The 17,616-nt window shown below is 39.1% G+C and overlaps 1 protein-coding gene across 7 annotated transcripts in view; it reads left to right on the forward strand.

Annotated features, from left to right (window-relative positions):
- Positions 1–17,616, forward strand: part of HERC1 (HECT and RLD domain containing E3 ubiquitin protein ligase family member 1) — a 100,546-nt gene that overhangs the window by 59,052 nt on the left and 23,878 nt on the right. For 5 of the 7 annotated variants that reach the window (XM_030955337.1, XM_030955338.1, XM_030955336.1 and 2 more), the window contains exons 26-46: positions 982–1,253; positions 1,565–1,780; positions 1,870–1,990; positions 2,532–2,769; positions 3,653–3,846; positions 4,791–4,946; positions 5,178–5,284; positions 5,516–5,626; positions 5,708–5,884; positions 6,531–6,770; positions 6,965–7,048; positions 7,515–8,035; positions 9,539–10,314; positions 10,988–11,186; positions 12,098–12,258; positions 13,400–13,516; positions 13,695–13,926; positions 14,654–14,778; positions 15,030–15,250; positions 16,409–16,677; positions 17,186–17,238. In XM_030955337.1, coding sequence (XP_030811197.1) covers positions 982–1,253; positions 1,565–1,780; positions 1,870–1,990; positions 2,532–2,769; positions 3,653–3,846; positions 4,791–4,946; positions 5,178–5,284; positions 5,516–5,626; positions 5,708–5,884; positions 6,531–6,770; positions 6,965–7,048; positions 7,515–8,035; positions 9,539–10,314; positions 10,988–11,186; positions 12,098–12,258; positions 13,400–13,516; positions 13,695–13,926; positions 14,654–14,778; positions 15,030–15,250; positions 16,409–16,677; positions 17,186–17,238 — 4,590 coding nt within the window. The remainder of the gene's footprint in view (positions 1–981; positions 1,254–1,564; positions 1,781–1,869; positions 1,991–2,531; positions 2,770–3,652; positions 3,847–4,790; positions 4,947–5,177; positions 5,285–5,515; positions 5,627–5,707; positions 5,885–6,530; positions 6,771–6,964; positions 7,049–7,514; positions 8,036–9,538; positions 10,315–10,987; positions 11,187–12,097; positions 12,259–13,399; positions 13,517–13,694; positions 13,927–14,653; positions 14,779–15,029; positions 15,251–16,408; positions 16,678–17,185; positions 17,239–17,616) is intronic. The other 2 variants (XM_030955340.1, XM_030955342.1) reach the window with 2 other exon arrangements.

Here is a 17,616-nt window from a genome sequence, read left to right on the forward strand (position 1 = left end):
CAGTTTAGGTTTCCACAGAGGTCTCCAGACACTGTCTCTCTGTACAGATGGGAAGTTCTTCTGAGCAGGGTGTGCCCTCTTGTAATACTTTGCCTGGCTCCAAGTGGGCAAACAGCACTTACAAAAGGAGGAAAATACTGACTGATGCTTACCAATTGACTCCTAATGAAGTTACGGCTTGAGTGGCATGGCACTCATTTGTGCCAGGGAGAGAGTTCTAGCAAAACTCTCTTGGAAATTGGATCAAACCTATGGTGATAAATTCCAGTGCTGCAGAATGGTGACTGATGCTCATTTGAAGAAGTCCATTTATTAGTGGTAGTAAAGTTTCAGGTAATGACATGCTGATGATAGGAAATACTTGAAAACAGACTTGTGAAACTGCCGGATGGCAGAGATCTAACCCTTATTCTAGATAGTGTTTTAAGAAACATGTATCTATCTTGAGTCAAAGTTCTCTTTAGTCTAAAAAAAAAATTCTGTTCTCTTCTGCAGTCATGAGTTCTGTAAATATTTCATTCAAAATAACATTGTGCTTTTTCAAAACTATGAAACACCGTGGCTTGATTAAAATCCACTCTTGCTTTATATGTTTAAACCTCAAAGGAAATATCCAAGTGCATAAGTTATGTCGGTAGAAAATCTTTTCTCTACTGTTATGTCATTTAGCTGCAAAGCATTTTTTATTCAGTGTTCCAGCTTTAAGCTGAGCAGTTTGAGTGGCTTCTTTTTTTTTTTTTTTTTTTCACATGGCAGCTTGTTACAATAGTGCTGAACATTTGAAAGAAATACAGCCTTTTCTTTAGGGAAATTGCTGTAAATTTAAATCGAGTGTTTTGCTCTAAGTTGCTTAATGCATGGTATAAATAACATGAATATTCATTTTCCACCTGTGTCAGTAGCAGCAGCTCAGTCTTTACCTACTGCCAAGATATGTTACCTGAATTGGAGTTGATGAGACTTCCTTGTGTGTATCTTTAGGAGCAATACACAGTCAAATGGAATCTCTGAGTGACTCATGGGTTCGACTGAAACACAGCAGAGATTGGTTATACACATCCTCCTACTCATTTGTTGAGTCCGATTTTGATCTCTCGAGATCCCTTGGAGTTCATACTTTGATTGAAAATGCTGTCAGTTTTGTAAGTGGAGATGTTGGAAACTCCCCGGGATTTAAGGAACCAGAGGAAAGTATGTCCACCAGTCCACAAGCATCAGTAATTGCAATGGAGCAGCAGCAGTTGAGGGCTGAGGTAATTTTCAGTATAACAGCTCTTCTTATTCTTCATACATTATGCTCATTCTAGGAATTTTTTTTGAAACAGTGTCCACATTCTATCTATTCAATTTTTCCTTCTTTTCTGTTAAATATCTTAATTGGAACTGGGAACGTTATGCAAACAAACTAAAACAAAACTGAAAGTGTTCCCTTTAAAAAAAAATATGTGTGGGAGAAAACAATGACCTCATTCATCTTTGCTTACAGTTCAGTATAATCCACTTTCCATTTCTAAGGGTACTGGCTACTTAGTTAATATTGTCTTTTACCTGCCTTTATTTTTAGCTTCGTCTGGAAGCACTTCATCAGATTTTGGTGCTTCTGTCAGGAATGGAGGAAAAAGGCTGTGTGCCATTAATGGGAAGCCGCCAAGTACCAGGATTTCAGTCTTCTTCACTGCTTACTTCTGTTAGACTCCAGTTTCTTGCTGGCTGCTTTGGTCTGGGCACTGTAGGCCATGCAGGGGCCAAAGGAGAGAGTGTAAGATTGCATCACTATCAGGTGTGTACTTCAGCAGTTTCTGCTGTTTCAATAACCCAGTGATAAAGATGTCTCAGTTTTTATAATAGTTATTTGTTTGTTTGGCCCAGGATGGTATCAGAGCAGCCAAGAGGAGTATTCAAATTGAAATCCAGGTGGCTGTGCACAAAATTTATCAGCAATTATCTGCTACTTTAGAAAGAGCTCTGCAAGCTAATAAGCATCACATAGGTAAGTGAAAAGCAGATTTGCAAACCAGATATTCTCTAATGTGCAGTAGAACACCTTGTATGTTTTCCAAGGCAGACTTTGATATTAGTGACCAGAATTCACTGAATTACCTATCTGACTTCTTTTCCTGAAAGAGAAATCTGGGTTGGTTGGTTGAACCCAGTGGCTATTATTACCTGGGTCGTTTTGGTGTTTCACTTTGAGAAACAGTGTGAAAAAAGTACAAAATGAAGTATTTCACCCAGTTATTCTTATCTTAGAGAGAAGATTCTGGTTTGAGTTTTAGCCTCAGAACATTAAATCACAAACTAGATCTGTGTGCTACTCTTTCTTGGACAATTTGGACACAAAGTTACATTGAGCTAAAGAAGAGTGCAGTGGTTCATCAGAAGGACTACTTCAAAGCGTCTGACAAAATTCACTTTTTCTTTGAAAATTTAATTAATTAAATTATATTTTAAAAATAATTTGCTGATCTTCTGTCTTAGTATTCTTAGGCTGAACATCTTATTAATTAAAAACAACTTTATTTTAATCTTAGAAGCACAACAGCGTCTTCTGTTGGTGACAGTCTTTGCTCTCAGCGTGCACTATCAGCCTGTTGATGTCTCCTTGGCCATTTCCACGGGGCTGTTAAATGTGCTGTCCCAGCTGTGTGGCACAGACACCATGTTAGGACAGCCCCTGCAGCTACTGCCCAAAACTGGGATTTCTCAGCTCAGCACAGCTTTGAAAGTAGCCAGCACGAGACTGCTGCAGATCTTGGCTATCACCACAGGGTGAGTGTCCCTTGCTTTTGGGAAACTTCATCACTGAGCTTATCACACATCCTAAAATGTGTGAGCTTTCATTAGAACAGTAAATGTTGCTCAGAAATATAAAAGTGAAGGGGGCAGGGGGGAAGAGTATTCACATTATTCATAGGAAAGATCCATGTAAGGCTAACAAATATATTTCACTTGAGAGTGTTTGAACTTGAATAGTCACAGCTTTGTGGTCTGTAAACACTGTATTCTAGTAACCCCCACTTTGCTACTTCAGCTTTGTGTGGAGGTGTGTTCAGTTGATGTGGTAAGACTTTCTGTTGCTGTGTAAAAGCAGTACTGATAATGTGAGAGTTTCTCGGAGCAGGACATAGTGCTTCTTTCCAGAATATGAAAGAATTTTCTGAGGAATGGTGCTGGACCATGGGACAGCATGCAAAGGCCTAGCAATACTTAAATATTTATTCTTACTCAGTAAAGAAAACACAAGTGGAGAAGGTGTTGTCTAGTTGAAGTGAGAGTATTGTTTGATGTTCAGTACATGTATCTTCCTTTCAGTTTTTGTACAACACGTTGTATCTACCTGCCAAATCTGTTATGTAAAAAAGCCCAATAATCCTACACCAGAAAAATCCCCTAAACCCAAACAGCACCCTCTATATAGAAATTGCAGTGGGATTATGTTTAATTAAGAGTTGTTCCTCTTTACCCTAGAAAGTACTGAAAACTTATCTTTTGACTCCAAAGGTTAGGACTGTTTTAATTTGTATTAAAACTGGGTTAAAATAATAAAAGAATTTAAGCCTGTAATGGAGGATGGGAAAAAGTAACCTTCTGCAATTACTATTCCTTAGATCAGCTCTCAAGTACTCTTAATTTTCTTTTTGTGTGTGTACAGAACCTATGCAGATAAACTGAGCCCAAAGGTGGTACAGTCCTTGCTGGATTTATTATGCAGCCAGCTGAAGAACTTGCTATCACAAGCTGGTGTGATGCTGATGGCTTCCTTTGGAGAAGGGGAAGGCGAGGAAGGTGAAGTGGAATCCAAAAAGGCAGATTCAAATGGGGATAATGAGAAGAGAGACTTCAGAGGTAATTGTCTTACATAAATTCTGTAACAATTCTAAAATACCAGGAAACATAATAGAAGAAAGCGCTGAATGCTGAGGTGCTCATCCACTCTATTGTGTATTGGTTTTTGTTGGGTCATTTTTAATTCTGTAAATTAGATTAAAGTCAACAAATGATTTTGTGCTCAGTTCAGATTTACACAGAATTGATGCACAAAACTGCAAGGATAGGAGCAGGCTGAGAGTAAGAATTACTTCATTGTGCGTGGAATTAGGAAGAGAATATAGTTTTCCTTAAAAAATTAGTTGGTGGTTGTAGTGTTTTTCATAAATGTGGTAACAGGAATTTAATTATCTAAATTAATAGCTATAGCTTTATTCAGGAAATTCTTGTTTTTGCTTTGTATTATGCAGTTTTGCAGTCTGAGTGGATGGCAAGAAGGTGACACTACTGTGTCATATGGGAAAATCCACAACAAAAGATTTCAGTATTTTCTGAAATACTGGTATCTTCACATAGCTTACAATCCCTTAATGAGCATTTTGAATTTTGGTAGAAATTGCTTTTGAAGAAATTTTAAATGTAGCTTGGTTTTAAGTGTATATATGTATATATATGTTTTTGTTTGTGCTTTTAACTGTCTTCACTTTAAAGTAATGCAATGTCCAATGAATTAGTAAGGTAATTAATCAGGAGTTAGAATATGAGATCTCCCCACAGAGGTCTCCCTCCCTTACGTTGGCCCACAAAAGTTTAATGTTCTTTTCTCTCCGTGTCTTGCTGAGGAGCAGGAGTTGAGAGCGCAGCTTGGTGGGTCCCAGCCAGCTAAGGTTAACAGCCAGCCACCATGTAATAACTGATCAGTGTGCTTTTACCTGCAGAACAGGTTGCTCCTGGTAACCAGGACTGCTAGTCAAGTTGTAATATTAAGGCTGTAAATGAAAACTTTTGCTTTAACTTCCTAGCTGCCCTCCGAAAGCAACATGCAGCAGAATTGCACCTGGGAGACTTTCTTGTTTTCCTGCGTAGAGTTGTGTCTTCAAAAGCAATTCAGTCCAAGATGGCATCTCCAAAGTGGACAGAAGTCCTTCTTAACATTGCTTCCCAGAAGTGTTGCTCAGGTATGATCATGTCAAAATGTGCTCCATGGTTACTTTGCATTTCTGTAGTGCAGTTCCAAAAACTAAGCCCTGTTAGAACATGTATTACATAGGGAGTTCCTAGTGAACAATTCAGACCAACTGCAGTATAGGTGTACAGGGGTTATACTCTGGGCACTGGGGGCATGGAACGAGGGGCAGGCCTGAAGCTGAAGTAATTTTAAGATTATTGACACTTTGTTCCATCTTCAGGAGTTCCCTTGGTTGGCAATTTGAGGACTAGACTGCTTGCACTTCATGTACTAGAAGCTGTATTACCTGCATGTGAATCTGGCGTTGAAGATGATCAGATGGCTCAGGTCTTTTTATTTTGTTATAAACTTTCACATTTCCTCAAAAATCTGTTTAACTGCTAAGTGTTTCATAGGTTTCAAAATCCAAGTCAAACAAGGCTCAGTGTAGTTACTTGTTAATCTAAGAACACTAAATGTTTTGATGTTTATGCCTACAAAGCAAAGTAAAACAATGTAGTGTTGCTGTTGTCCTCATGTTGGCGTTAAATTGATCTGAATTGTATCCCAATGCCCCAGGTTGTTGAACAGTTGTTCTCACTTCTGTCTGACTGCATGTGGGAGAGTCCGATAGCCCAGGCCAAACACGCAATTCAAATAAAGGAGAAAGAGCAAGAAATAAAGCTCCAGGTAACAGTGCTTGTACTTTGTCTTGTGACTGAATGCAGCTGAATTACATTTACCACAGATATTTTGTTCTATTTCTTGTAGAAGCAAGGAGAGTCTGAGGATGAAGATGAGAATCTTCCCATCCAGGAAGTGTCCTTTGATCCTGAGAAAGCTCAGTGCTGCATAGTGGAGAACGGGCAGATTCTAACTCATGGAAGTGGAGGCAAAGGATATGGCTTAGCTTCCACTGGAGTTACTTCTGGGTGTTACCAGTGGAAGGTAGGCTGCATAAATGTGTATTTCTTACCTTCTCTCTCATTGTTTTGGAAATGTGCTATGTTTTATTAACAGCAACTGCCTGTGTTTTTCACTTATGACAAGATTCTTGAGTAAATGGCAGTGTTACATTTATGGTTGGACTCAATAATCGTAAGGATGTTCACCAACCTAAGTCATTCTGTGATTTTTTACTGCCAAGGGAAGAGTTTGTGTCTGCTTTTGAGTGGTGGGATTTGAGTATTTCTGCATGCAGATTGGAGACTGTGAACATGTGTTATGTGTTATTAGAGGTAATGGTGGTTGCCCCTAAGGTCCACAGTCAGCTTGCATGTGCAGTTTTGCAAAACTTACCTACTGAATTATGTAGATTTAGGATTTTTTTTGTAGAAAAACATTTCACAAAGCATGTTGTTTTCCTGCAAAAAAGACACATCAGCCTGGTGGACGAGAACAGTGTTAAATACATCATTTGGAGGGATTTTTAAAATGGTTTTAGCATATGAACTTACTGTTTTTCTCATTAAAAGATTCTGTGAAAAGCAGTTAAAAGTAGACATACATATGTGTAAGGAAGATTTGCATTGCTTTGTTGTGTTAAAGTGTATATTCCTGATGTTTTTCCCCGTGTGTTTGTTTTGCCTGTTAGTTCTACATCGTGAAGGAGAACAGAGGCAATGAAGGCACTTGTGTGGGAGTGTCTCGCTGGCCTGTGCATGACTTCAACCATCGCACTACCTCAGATATGTGGCTCTACAGAGCCTACAGTGGCAACCTCTATCACAATGGAGAGCAGACTTTGACTCTGTCAAGCTTTACCCAAGGAGATTTCATTACATGTGTGTTAGATATGGAAGCAAGAACTATTTCCTTTGGTAAAAATGGAGAGGTATTTAACATCATTAGTTTTTTGGTGGGTTTTCTTGCAAAGGTAGTATGGCATGGATAAGCATGAGAGTTAAAACATTTGGCAGTTTCAGTACTTAGAAGATTTATAATACAAACATAACTTTCTCATGTTTCATAATTTTGCTTGTTAGGGTGTTCTGAGATTGAGGGGTTTTTCTTTTGCTTCTTCCCTAGGAGCCAAAACTAGCTTTTGAAGATGTGGATGCAGCTGAGTTATACCCTTGTGTTATGTTCTATAGCAGTAACCCAGGAGAGAAGGTAACTGAAATGTCCATCTGTGGAGGTTTACTGGTTTAGACTGGTATAGAGTCAGTGTTCATCAGAGCAGCCTCTATGGTGCTGCTTTGCATTACTGACCAAAATAGTGTTGCTAATACACGGTGTTTCAATTATTGTAATCTATTGTAAATTTAAAATGTATTTTAGTATTTAGAATAGATTTAAAGGCTTCATGTTCTACACAAAATAATCTATTCCCCAGAAACCAAGGAGAGTGTAGTATTAGGATTTCTAGATAGTCTTGTATGAGAAACCATGGAATACGTAGTTTCAGCATCCTTGAAGGATGGAGGTTTTGCTCACTGTTAAGGTGGATTTCCTAGGGATTCTGAGGGAGAAAAAAGACAGGTAATTATTTCTATTCAGCAGGCCACTCCAGTATTTATAAGAAGAGCTTATTGAGGTATGTTGAGAAGATAATTTGTAAGCTGTTCTCTTTAAACAGGTGAAGATCTGTGATATGCAGATGCGTGGGACACCAAGAGATTTGCTGCCTGGTGATCCCATCTGCAGTCCTGTTGCTGCAGTGCTGGCAGAAGCCACAATCCAGCTCATTCGAATCCTGCATCGCACAGACCGCTGGACACACTGCATCAATAAAAAAATGATGGAAAGACTGAATAAAATCAAAACATGTCTTAAGGAAGCAGGTCAAAAACTGAAGAAAAGTCGCTCTGTTCAAAGCCGAGAAGAGAACGAGATGAGAGAGGAGAAAGAAAACAAAGAGGAGGAGAAAAGCAAGCACAGCCGCCATGGCCTGGCAGAGCTGTCAGAGCTGCAGCTGAAGATGCTCTGTGTGGAGGTGTGGCCTGTCCTAGCAGTGATTGGAGGAGTGGATGCTGGGCTCAGAGTTGGAGGTCGATGTGTCCACAAGCAAACGGGCCGTCATGCCACCCTGCTGGGAGTGGTGAAGGAGGGCAGTACCTCTGCCAAGGTCCAGTGGGATGAAGCAGAGATTACAATCAGGTATGCCCATTTCCTACACTTTTCGCTGTGTAGTGGTAGTGGTTTGTGGTTGGAAATCCTCAGAAGAAACCTATCCTTTATGTTAGAGTCATGCTGATCAATTACTTCAAGTGTAGACTTCAGTGGTATTGAAATTAATGCTGCCTTGAGGTAGTGTTTATTCATTCTCCCACCTGCCTTCGAGTGTTCAAGGCTGGAAGGAGATGCTCCTTTTCCCACCTGTCTTACAGACAAGCCTTCAAAGGGAAAGCACCTGGAAGGAAGCTGAAATGAAGCTTCTCTGAGCTTCTTGGTGCTTTCACAAGAATTGCCTGTGTTTTTGTGTGGAAAAGATTTGATTAACTTAGTTTCTCGAACTCCTTCTGCCTATAGCTGAAGAAGTCTTTTGGAGAAATTGAGCAGTGACTCTTTATTTTTCTTTTCCCTGCCAGTTACAATTACATTCTGAAATAGCCGAGGTCACTTCGCTTTTCCAGCTGTTGCAACATTATGTCTGTTTTGTGTTTGCAAAGGCTGTGGTCCCTTTGACTAAATATACCAAAGTGCAGTTGATTTAGTTGCAGGTATAAATTCTTTCAAGTACGCCCATGTGACGGTGTAGCCCTTAAAGTAATTCAAAGTTCTATTTGAGTAATGTGGAATAGCACTTGATCATAAGCAAGCTTTTGATAAAGCATTTAATTAGGTTCATTTTTCACCTTTTTAATTAAAACCAGGCTAAAGCTTACTTCCATTTTTAGGTAGAAGTTTACATAGTAAGATTGGAAAACTTTTTGGGATAATAAAAGGAAGATTTAAAAGTCATTTATCTGCTGGATGTATGGAAAATACAAGGTGTATGAAAATACAGGGTGGTGAATTTTTGTCCTGCTTCAAGTGAAAATTAGTCAAGTGTAACAGTACTAAATAGTACCAGAAAATATCCCTGAATATAGATGGACAGGTAGAGAAATGTGTCTGTTAGGTTTTGTGACCTGTGTTTTTCAAGGGTCACTGTCCTCACTGGGTGGTCTGTCCTGACACACCAGAGACACAATTGTCCTGAGCTCTCAGTAGTGTGCTCGTGGTGATGAATAGCTGAGGTCAATCAAAGCTTTTCCTTAATGTTTAAGTTTTCTTTATAAGCTTTTTTACCTGTTAAGATTCAGGTATGAGGATAATATTTACCTTCAGATAGTTTTTCTTAATAAAAGTCTGTTGCATATTTCTGATAAGGAATATATCCAGAGCCCGTGTTAGCAGAGAGTGGATAGCTTCTGTGGGGCTTCTGGGTTTAAATGCTTGTTGTTGAAAACCTGTGTATGCTTTGTTGCATTTGCTTTTCAACCATGTCTCCCTGTTTTCTGATCATAACCTCATTTTCCCCTGTTTGCATTTAATTTTTAGAATTGGCTTGTTTTATTAAGTATATTTTGCATCTTATTTGCCTACATTACTTCCTGAACTTTCCTTCTGTCTCTCCCTCACTTGCTTTTTCCTGTGTCATTCTGATCTTTATTAAAGCTTCCCAACTTTTTGGTCGCCTAGTGATACTCCGTTGTATAATCTGGAGCCCTGTGAACCACTGCCTTTTGATGTTGCAAGATTTCGTGGGCTGACAGCTACTGTGTTACTGGACCTTACCTATCTGACTGGCATTCATGAAGATACGGGAAAGCAAAGCACCAAGAGACATGAGAAAAAACACAGACATGAATCTGAAGATAAAGGGGAAATGGACCAGAAAATGGAGGGTGACATTGGATCAGATACACGATTAGGCCAGAGTGCTGATGATAACAAAGGACATGGTGCTACAACCTCTAAGTCGGAAAATGAAATTGTTTCCTTTTCTCTAGAACCATCAACACTAGGTATGGAATCCCAACACCAACCTGCTGAAGGAAGAAAAAAGAATCATGAGCACACCCCACGAAGTCATGATATAGTGCAGTCAGAAATCCGAGCTGTGCAGCTGTCTTACCTTTATCTTGGTGCTATGAAGTCACTTAGTGTTCTTCTTAGTTGTAGTAAGTATGCTGAGCTGCTGTTAATCCCCAAAGTGCTGGCAGAGAACGGCCACAACTCTGACTGTGCGGGGTCGCCGGTGGTGCACGAGGACGTGGAGCTGCGCGCGGCGCTGCAGTTCCTGATGCGGCACATGGTGAAACGCGCCGTCATGCGCTCGCCCATCAAGAGAGCGCTGGGGCTGGCTGACCTGGAGCGGGCACAGGCCATGATCTACAAATTAGTGGTTCATGGGCTGCTGGAGGACCAGTTTGGTGGCAGACTTAAACAAGGTACATTTTCAAAATGAGATTAAAATGATAATACAGTTAACATAGTCTTGTCGATTTGTAATGGTTGTACTTTGGGGGAGTCTTAATTGGACAGAGAAATTTTACAGAACTCTGTTTACTGTTTTATAGATATAAAACTGATTTTTTTGCCTTTTTCCTAATTTCTTATCTTAATAAAAAGTGAATGCATATCAGTCAGAAGTAAGTTTTTAATGTCTTTAATATTTCTAAAAATTATCAATGCTCTGTATACTTGTCAGAAGGATTTGCACTTCTTCTAAACCAACAATAAAAACCCCTTAAAAATGCTATTGCACAGCTGAGTTAAAAATAGGTTTATAGTTAATCAGCTGTACTTTTATCTAAGACCTCTTCCCCTTTTGTCTGTTTTGAGAGCAATCCAGGCTGTTACAGCCATAAATCTGAATATCGTAAACTTTTGCATAAGTAAATGTTTTGATTGCTATGTACCTTGTATCGCTGTGAGAACAGCAAGAGCTCCTGGACTGATTTCTTTACTCAAGTCCATGAGTTAGTGGCAGAATCTGCACACCCCTTTCTTTTTCTGGGATGAATTCTAAATAACAATAGTTACTTTTGAGAGTTTAGCCGTGGCTACTGTCTTGATCTGCACAATTAATGTTGCTGTAACATCCTTATTTTTCTGTTGCAGAAGTGGAGCAACAAGTAGAAGAAGGTGATCAGTCTCAGCAAGCCCAAACACCAGTTACAACCAGCCCTTCTGCTTCTAGCACAACGTCTTTCATGAGCAGCTCTCTGGAGGATACCACCACTGCTACTACGCCAGTAACTGATACAGAAACTGTTCCAGCATCAGAATCGCCTGGTGTTATGCCTCTCAGCCTGCTGAGGTAAAAAATCCTTTTAGCATGTATGATTCTGTACATGTAGGGAACCAGTTGTGTGGTTTAGGTAGAATGTATGTCTTCAGCTACCTAAGCCCTTAAAACTGCTGCCAAGAACTGCCCCTGCAGAGATACACTGTTTAAATGTTACTTTGCCTTGCAGGGCATGCGTTTTTTGTTAGAAAGCTGTTAAGCTTTTGCTATACACTGTTTATAAATGTAATATCTGAATTCTTTAAGAAGGAGAAAATGTTCTCCTTAAGTTCTTCAGTTCTCATATTTATTTGGTATAGTTTAAATTACAAATCTCTGAAATTAATTTTTAGTGAACGTTTGATTCTCAGACCAGAATAGATCTTGGTAGGTAACATCCTGTAAAGCTAAGATGTTCTTTCAGCTTACCCTGACATACTGAAATGGAAGATAAGCTACTGAATTTGCAGAGGCAGTTTGCACTGTTGAAGGAAATCTGCTTTACCTTGCATAGAATACGTTTCTAAGTTTATTAACTCACAGAAGTTTTGCAGACATCTTTTGATAAAAGCCAGAACAATGTCTTCATACTATGACAGTGAACATCAAATACTTACCTTAGTAAGTCAGCCTTAATTTATTAGTCAGCCTGAGTTCTGAACAAACCATGGAAATGGGAAAAGTGTTTATTTATATTTTATCTCCTAGGAGACCTCCTGCTCTCTGGGGGATTTTTTTTATGTCATGCTTAGAACGTAACTGTAGAGATAAAGTTGGTAGGAATGAGCTGTTGCCTCAAAGTATGTGTTGTGTCTTACCCTTACTAAACTCAATTGCATCAAGTAGGATTTGCCAAGTGCACTCCAATTGGATGTACTTCTTGTGTCAGACCTTTTCCAGCATGGTTCTGTTCAACATAAATGTATATTGTTCTTTTTTTCAAGGCAAATGTTCTCCAGTTATCCTACTACAACTGTACTTCCAGCACGACGTGCTCAGACTCCTCCAATATCTTCTTTACCAACATCTCCTTCAGATGAAGTTGGAAGGAGACAAAGTTTGACCTCTCCAGATTCCCAGTCTGCAAGGCCTGCCAATCGCACAGGTAAACTTGTCAGGGGAGTAGAAATGGGAACAAGTTAGGAAAGTCACAGGAGCTCAGGGGGCATGTTTTAAGAGATGCAAACCCAACAGAGATTCTTCTTAAGGCAAACGAACATGCTAAGCATTGTTGAAAACCTTTTAGTCACTTTCTTAGGAAAAAGGTTACAGATTATAGCTGTAGGCTTTATCAAGCAAACAAAATGAGTTTTTAAAAGCTGTGGATTGGATTCAGAAACAATAATGAAGTATAATTGGTAACTGCTTCAAAATGTTCATCTGATTTGGGCTTGTTTACTTGGTTGTGTGCTCCTGGTAAGTGCAGTAATTTTCTAGCTTTTGTTAGATCACATACCACACAGAAAACAAGAATTGATGTATTTTATGGTACATTCACCAGTACTTTTATTCTTGCCCTTATATCTGTGCTATTAATTGGGGTGTTTAGTGGTTCATGTGTTGCATAGCAGCTGATCCCCTCAGTTTCATGTCTCTTTTTTTTTTTCCCCTTTTGATTTAATGATGAGATGACTTGCTTCTAGTTGCGGTAGTGTCTTTACAAGTGTTTGTTTGTTAGTGCATTTTTATCTTCACTGATTAGACATCACTTTTATGGCAGGTCAGAAAGAAACTGTGGGTTTGGGGCAGTAACTGACCTCTTCAGAGTTCCTTGAATGACTCTGCACAGAATCACAGCCATCATCCACTAAGAGGTTTTTCAGATACGTTTTGAGTTCAGCTGAGGTCTTTTTCTGTACCTTAAGAGGAATGTATAATGATCTCACCACTTGGGAATCTCTGATTTGAACAAGGATAACTTTATCTAGGCTACCTAAATATGGATCAGATAGATAATTTGATACAGTTCAAAATGAAAACAGTAGATATTGCTTAAATAGTTTTTTCCATGTCATCAGTATCCTACTTGATCAAACCGTGTCAGTGAACATAATCTATGTTACAAAGAAGAATGAGCTCTATCTGGTTTTGTTACAGAAAGTATCTTATTTTGTGGAAAGTAATTGAGAGAAAAGTTGGGAGTAATTATTTCCTTAGTTCAAGCTGATATATCAAAGTAAGGTGTAATAAAGTAACACTAGAGAAAGATTTATGTGCTTTACAGTTATCATTTTCTCTCTTTTAAGCTTTGTCTGATCCAAGCAGCCGACTTTCAACATCTCCTCCTCCTCCTGCCATTGCTGTTCCCTTGCTAGAAATGGGGTTCTCCCTCAGGCAGATTGCAAAAGCTATGGAAGCTACAGGTAATCTATAGCTATAATATCAGTTTAACTGAAAGACTGGATACACATGAAACACTTGTTTTCCAGTAGAATACTTAATTTTTAAGTTTTATAACCATTTCTGTAGAAAAACAGATTGCTTTTTTTGTAAGCATCAGTGGTAAAATACAGTTCCAAAGTGTGGCTTTCCTGCTTTCAGGTGCCAGAGGAGAGGCAGATGCACAGAACATCACAGTGCTGGCCATGTGGATGATCGAGCACCCTGGAAACGAAGATGATGAAGAGCCTCAGTCAGAGGGGACGGCAGAGTCACGGCACGGAGCAGTTGTCTCTGGCAGCAGTGGGAAATCTGGGGATCATTGCTATTTGCAGTCTCCAGGTGATATCCCTTCTGCTGATGCCCCTGAATTGGAGGAAGGCTTTAGTGAGAGGTAGAAGTATTTTCTTGTAATTGTTTGTAATCTGTTTCCTGAAACTGGAAATCTCACAAATTCATTGGTGCTGATGGAGAGTTACTTTGTAATGCAGCTTTTGAATTTTGTTACAGCTTGAGCAGAAGCAAAGATGCAATTAAATTAGGTGTACATGGTGCATTTATTTTCCTGTACTGTTTGCGTGCAGAACTGGGGAAGAATGTAACTGAACATGTTTTTTTCACAGCAAAAAAAGAAAATAATGAAAAAAAAAAGGGGGGCTGATAGTATAGTTGTATTTTAGCTAAAAGACCAAGTATTAAAGCAAAATTCCATTAATGTTTTGCCAAATTCACGTGTTAGGCCAAAGGCGAATTGACGCAGCCAGCAACAACAGAGATGATTTTATTTCTTTAAAAGAGGAGAAAAAACTAATTCAAGCTGATTAATTAACTATTCAAGCTACTAATTAACCTAGTATAGAATGAGTGCTCTCTCAAAATTTCTGCTGTGCGTAGGCCTTCTGGAAGATCAAGTAGGTGTTAACTTCGCTGCATCTGATCTGTTTGAAGTAACTCTTGCAGTCAAAACAGTATAAACGTGCTCCTTGAAACTGAAGATTCTTGAGTTCCTTTTTTTTTCTTCCATTAAAGAAAGGAAAAAATGCTAATAAATATGACTTAGTTACTGTATGTGGTTGTTTAAAACTTGGTTTAATTGACCTGTAAATTCCAAATTCCTGTAGCCCTGATAATCTGGATCATGTGGATAATGCAGCTGCAGCGAGTGGCCCTCCCTCTCGAAGTCGGTCAGCTGTCACACGGAGGCACAAATTTGATTTAGCTGCTCGAACGTTGCTGGCACGTGCTGGTAAGGGACTGAAAGAATTCCAAGGGTTTTGCTTATCCAGGAAATGAATAGGAAGGGGGCTTGGACTTTGCATGACATTTAGAAAACTCCTTCTCATATGTGTGACAGTGTATATTTAAGAGTTTTGTGTGGTGATAAGTAGATTGTTCAGCAGAAGTGTTAAAACAAAAAAGAAATTGAAAGTACAGCCAGCTCTCTGCCATGGAAAATAAAAGTCCTGCTTTCCTGTTTCTCTCTTTTCCCACCTTGAGCGGGATTGTACCGCTCAGTGCAGGCCCACAGGAACCAGAGCCGCAGGGAAGGGATCTCCTTGCAGCAAGATCCAGGGGCACTGTATGACTTCAACTTGGATGAGGAGTTGGAGATCGACCTTGATGATGAAGCAATGGAAGCTATGTTTGGGCAAGACCTGGCTAGTGATAATGATATTCTGGGAATGTGGATCCCAGAGGTACTGGATTGGCCTACCTGGGTGTGTGTGACTGCAGCAGGGGCTGCTTTAACTTACTGCTTTTTGCATGCTTGTATTTTCAAGTTTAAAGCAACATGTGTATGTTTAGAGCCTCTTTGAAAGTATCTTACTAAGTGCCAGCAGTGCTTAAAATCATCTTGTATTCTGTAGCATCATCTCTAGATTAAGAATAGTGATTTCTTGTGTTTCTTGCTCTGCATTTCCACATGTAGTTTTCTTCTCCCTCCCCTGAAAGATGAGAACAGAACTCATATAGTTGTTCTGATAATACCAATTAGAAATCAAGTAGGTGTTCCTAGATGGTTTAGTTGTGTAAATGTTTCTTCTCCTGCTACTGCTAATAGTATCTAATCTTTAGCTACATAATTTGCACTTCAGTCAGTGTTTCTTGTGTCATGTAGTCCGTTCTCTGGGAAGGATGTGGTAACAGTCCTCACTGAATTTTTCTGTAGAGGACTAAATAAACTGTTTAGGTGGAAAACAAAGATAATAACAGCACTTTGGTAATCTTTGGATTATCCGTGTCAGATTAGACAATCAACCTGTAAAACTCAGCTTTTCCTCTCTTAGTTATGATGCTGCCTAGCTTTGATATGGAAGCAAGTTGCAGGATGCATATTGAATTTTTCAGAGCACTTGTGTCACTGAAACATCTCAATGAAATTACTGACTCAGGACAGAAGTGTAATTATGAAAATTGGACTTCACATTGAGATAAAACCTTGATATTTGCTGACACAAATGGTAATTTTTGTTGCCCAGTAAATATAAAATATGGTTGTCTGAAAGCAAAAAAGGATTCTTTTCATTGTTAGCTCTAGTTTCAGACAAGTTCTGAGGAGAACCAGATACAGTGTTGAATGTGACAGTGTTACAAATGAAAAGTTACACTGTCAAGAATTCTTTAGTCAATCTAACATGAAATAGGAAATTAGCTCCTCTGAAGCTTTACTTCCAAATGTTTTTCCTGTTCTGAGATGGTCTTCATTATGTCATAAATTGTATGTTTCTGCTTTACTTTTGTACAAGTCGACCATATAAATATCACTCAATGACAGAAATGTGCAGGAACACCCACCTAAGGATATTTGCATGTTTTATGTCTAAGGTGCAGATACTTATTCTGTCCAAATAACGTGTGAAAATCTTGCTGTGCAGCACGTCTGTGAATCTGAAGATAGAGAAGAAGTGGTGGTTTGTGAGCTGTGTGAATCCAGCGTGGTCAGCTTCAACCAGCACATGAAGAGGAACCACCCTGGCTGCGGGCGCAGCGCCAACCGCCAGGGCTACCGCAGCAACGGCTCCTACGTGGATGGCTGGTTCGGGGGGGAGTGTGGCAGTGGCAACCCCTACTACCTCCTCTGTGGAATCTGCAGAGAGAAATACCTGGCCCTGAAGAGCAAATCTAAAATATCAGCCTCAGAAAGGTACAGAAATAGGAGACAGTAGATAAAGAAAGGAAACTAAGCATGATTACGGGCCCTCAGCATTTTAGGGATTTGATTTAAGAGAGAAGAATTCCTAGCAGGATTTTCTAATACTTAAAATAATTCTCTGTATTTGACAAATGCGTATTTAGAAAAAAAAGGTTGTTTTGATATTTCTGGTTTCTAAATTAAGAACAAGGAGTAATTTCTTGGGATATTGCCTCCTTCTTAGTGACTTTTGAAAGCTCTTAATCAATTTTGTCTGCCAATTCCAGTATTTTTTCTATGGACTTTTTATACGTTAATACTGCAATGTGCTTCCCCCTCCACACACACTTTCAGAAACCATTTTATCTGTTTCTCTGTTACTAGGCTTTTCTGCAATCATTCATAGATATATGCAGACCTAACAGTAAAGTTAGTCTAAAAAGGGAACCAAATTTAAAATTTTCATGCATATTTATAAAATATGTTACTCAGTAATTTTCTTTGTTATTTTTTCATACAGGTACAAAGGCCAGGCACCTGATCTAATAGGTAAACAAGACAGTGTCTATGAAGGTATGTTTCTAAGTTGCACGGGGTTTTGTTTTTTCTAAGAGGTACTTTCATGCAAATAAACCTGAAGGTATATTTTAAAATCTCTTCCAGTTAGATACAATATTTTAGTTTTGGGGTTTTATTTAGTTCAAATCAGAAAACAAAATCAGTGAATTCTTTCCCCTGTCTTTCCACTGTAAGCAGCTGAAAGGACAAGCACCTAACTTGGGGTTGATAAGGTCTGTGAGGAGATGTTACATCCAGAACTGCACATACAAAATCTTATGTTCAAATATCTTTCTTCAGCTGCCTTTGTTGGAGAAATTAATTAGTGTAAGTTAGTGTCCCAAAAGTCTGCCGTTAGTGTTGTTCTTTGTTTTTCTCCCTTTGTCCAAGCTG

Source organism: Camarhynchus parvulus, chromosome 10 (genome assembly GCF_901933205.1).
Source record: "Camarhynchus parvulus chromosome 10, STF_HiC, whole genome shotgun sequence".
Taxonomy (NCBI): Eukaryota; Metazoa; Chordata; class Aves; order Passeriformes; family Thraupidae; genus Camarhynchus; species Camarhynchus parvulus.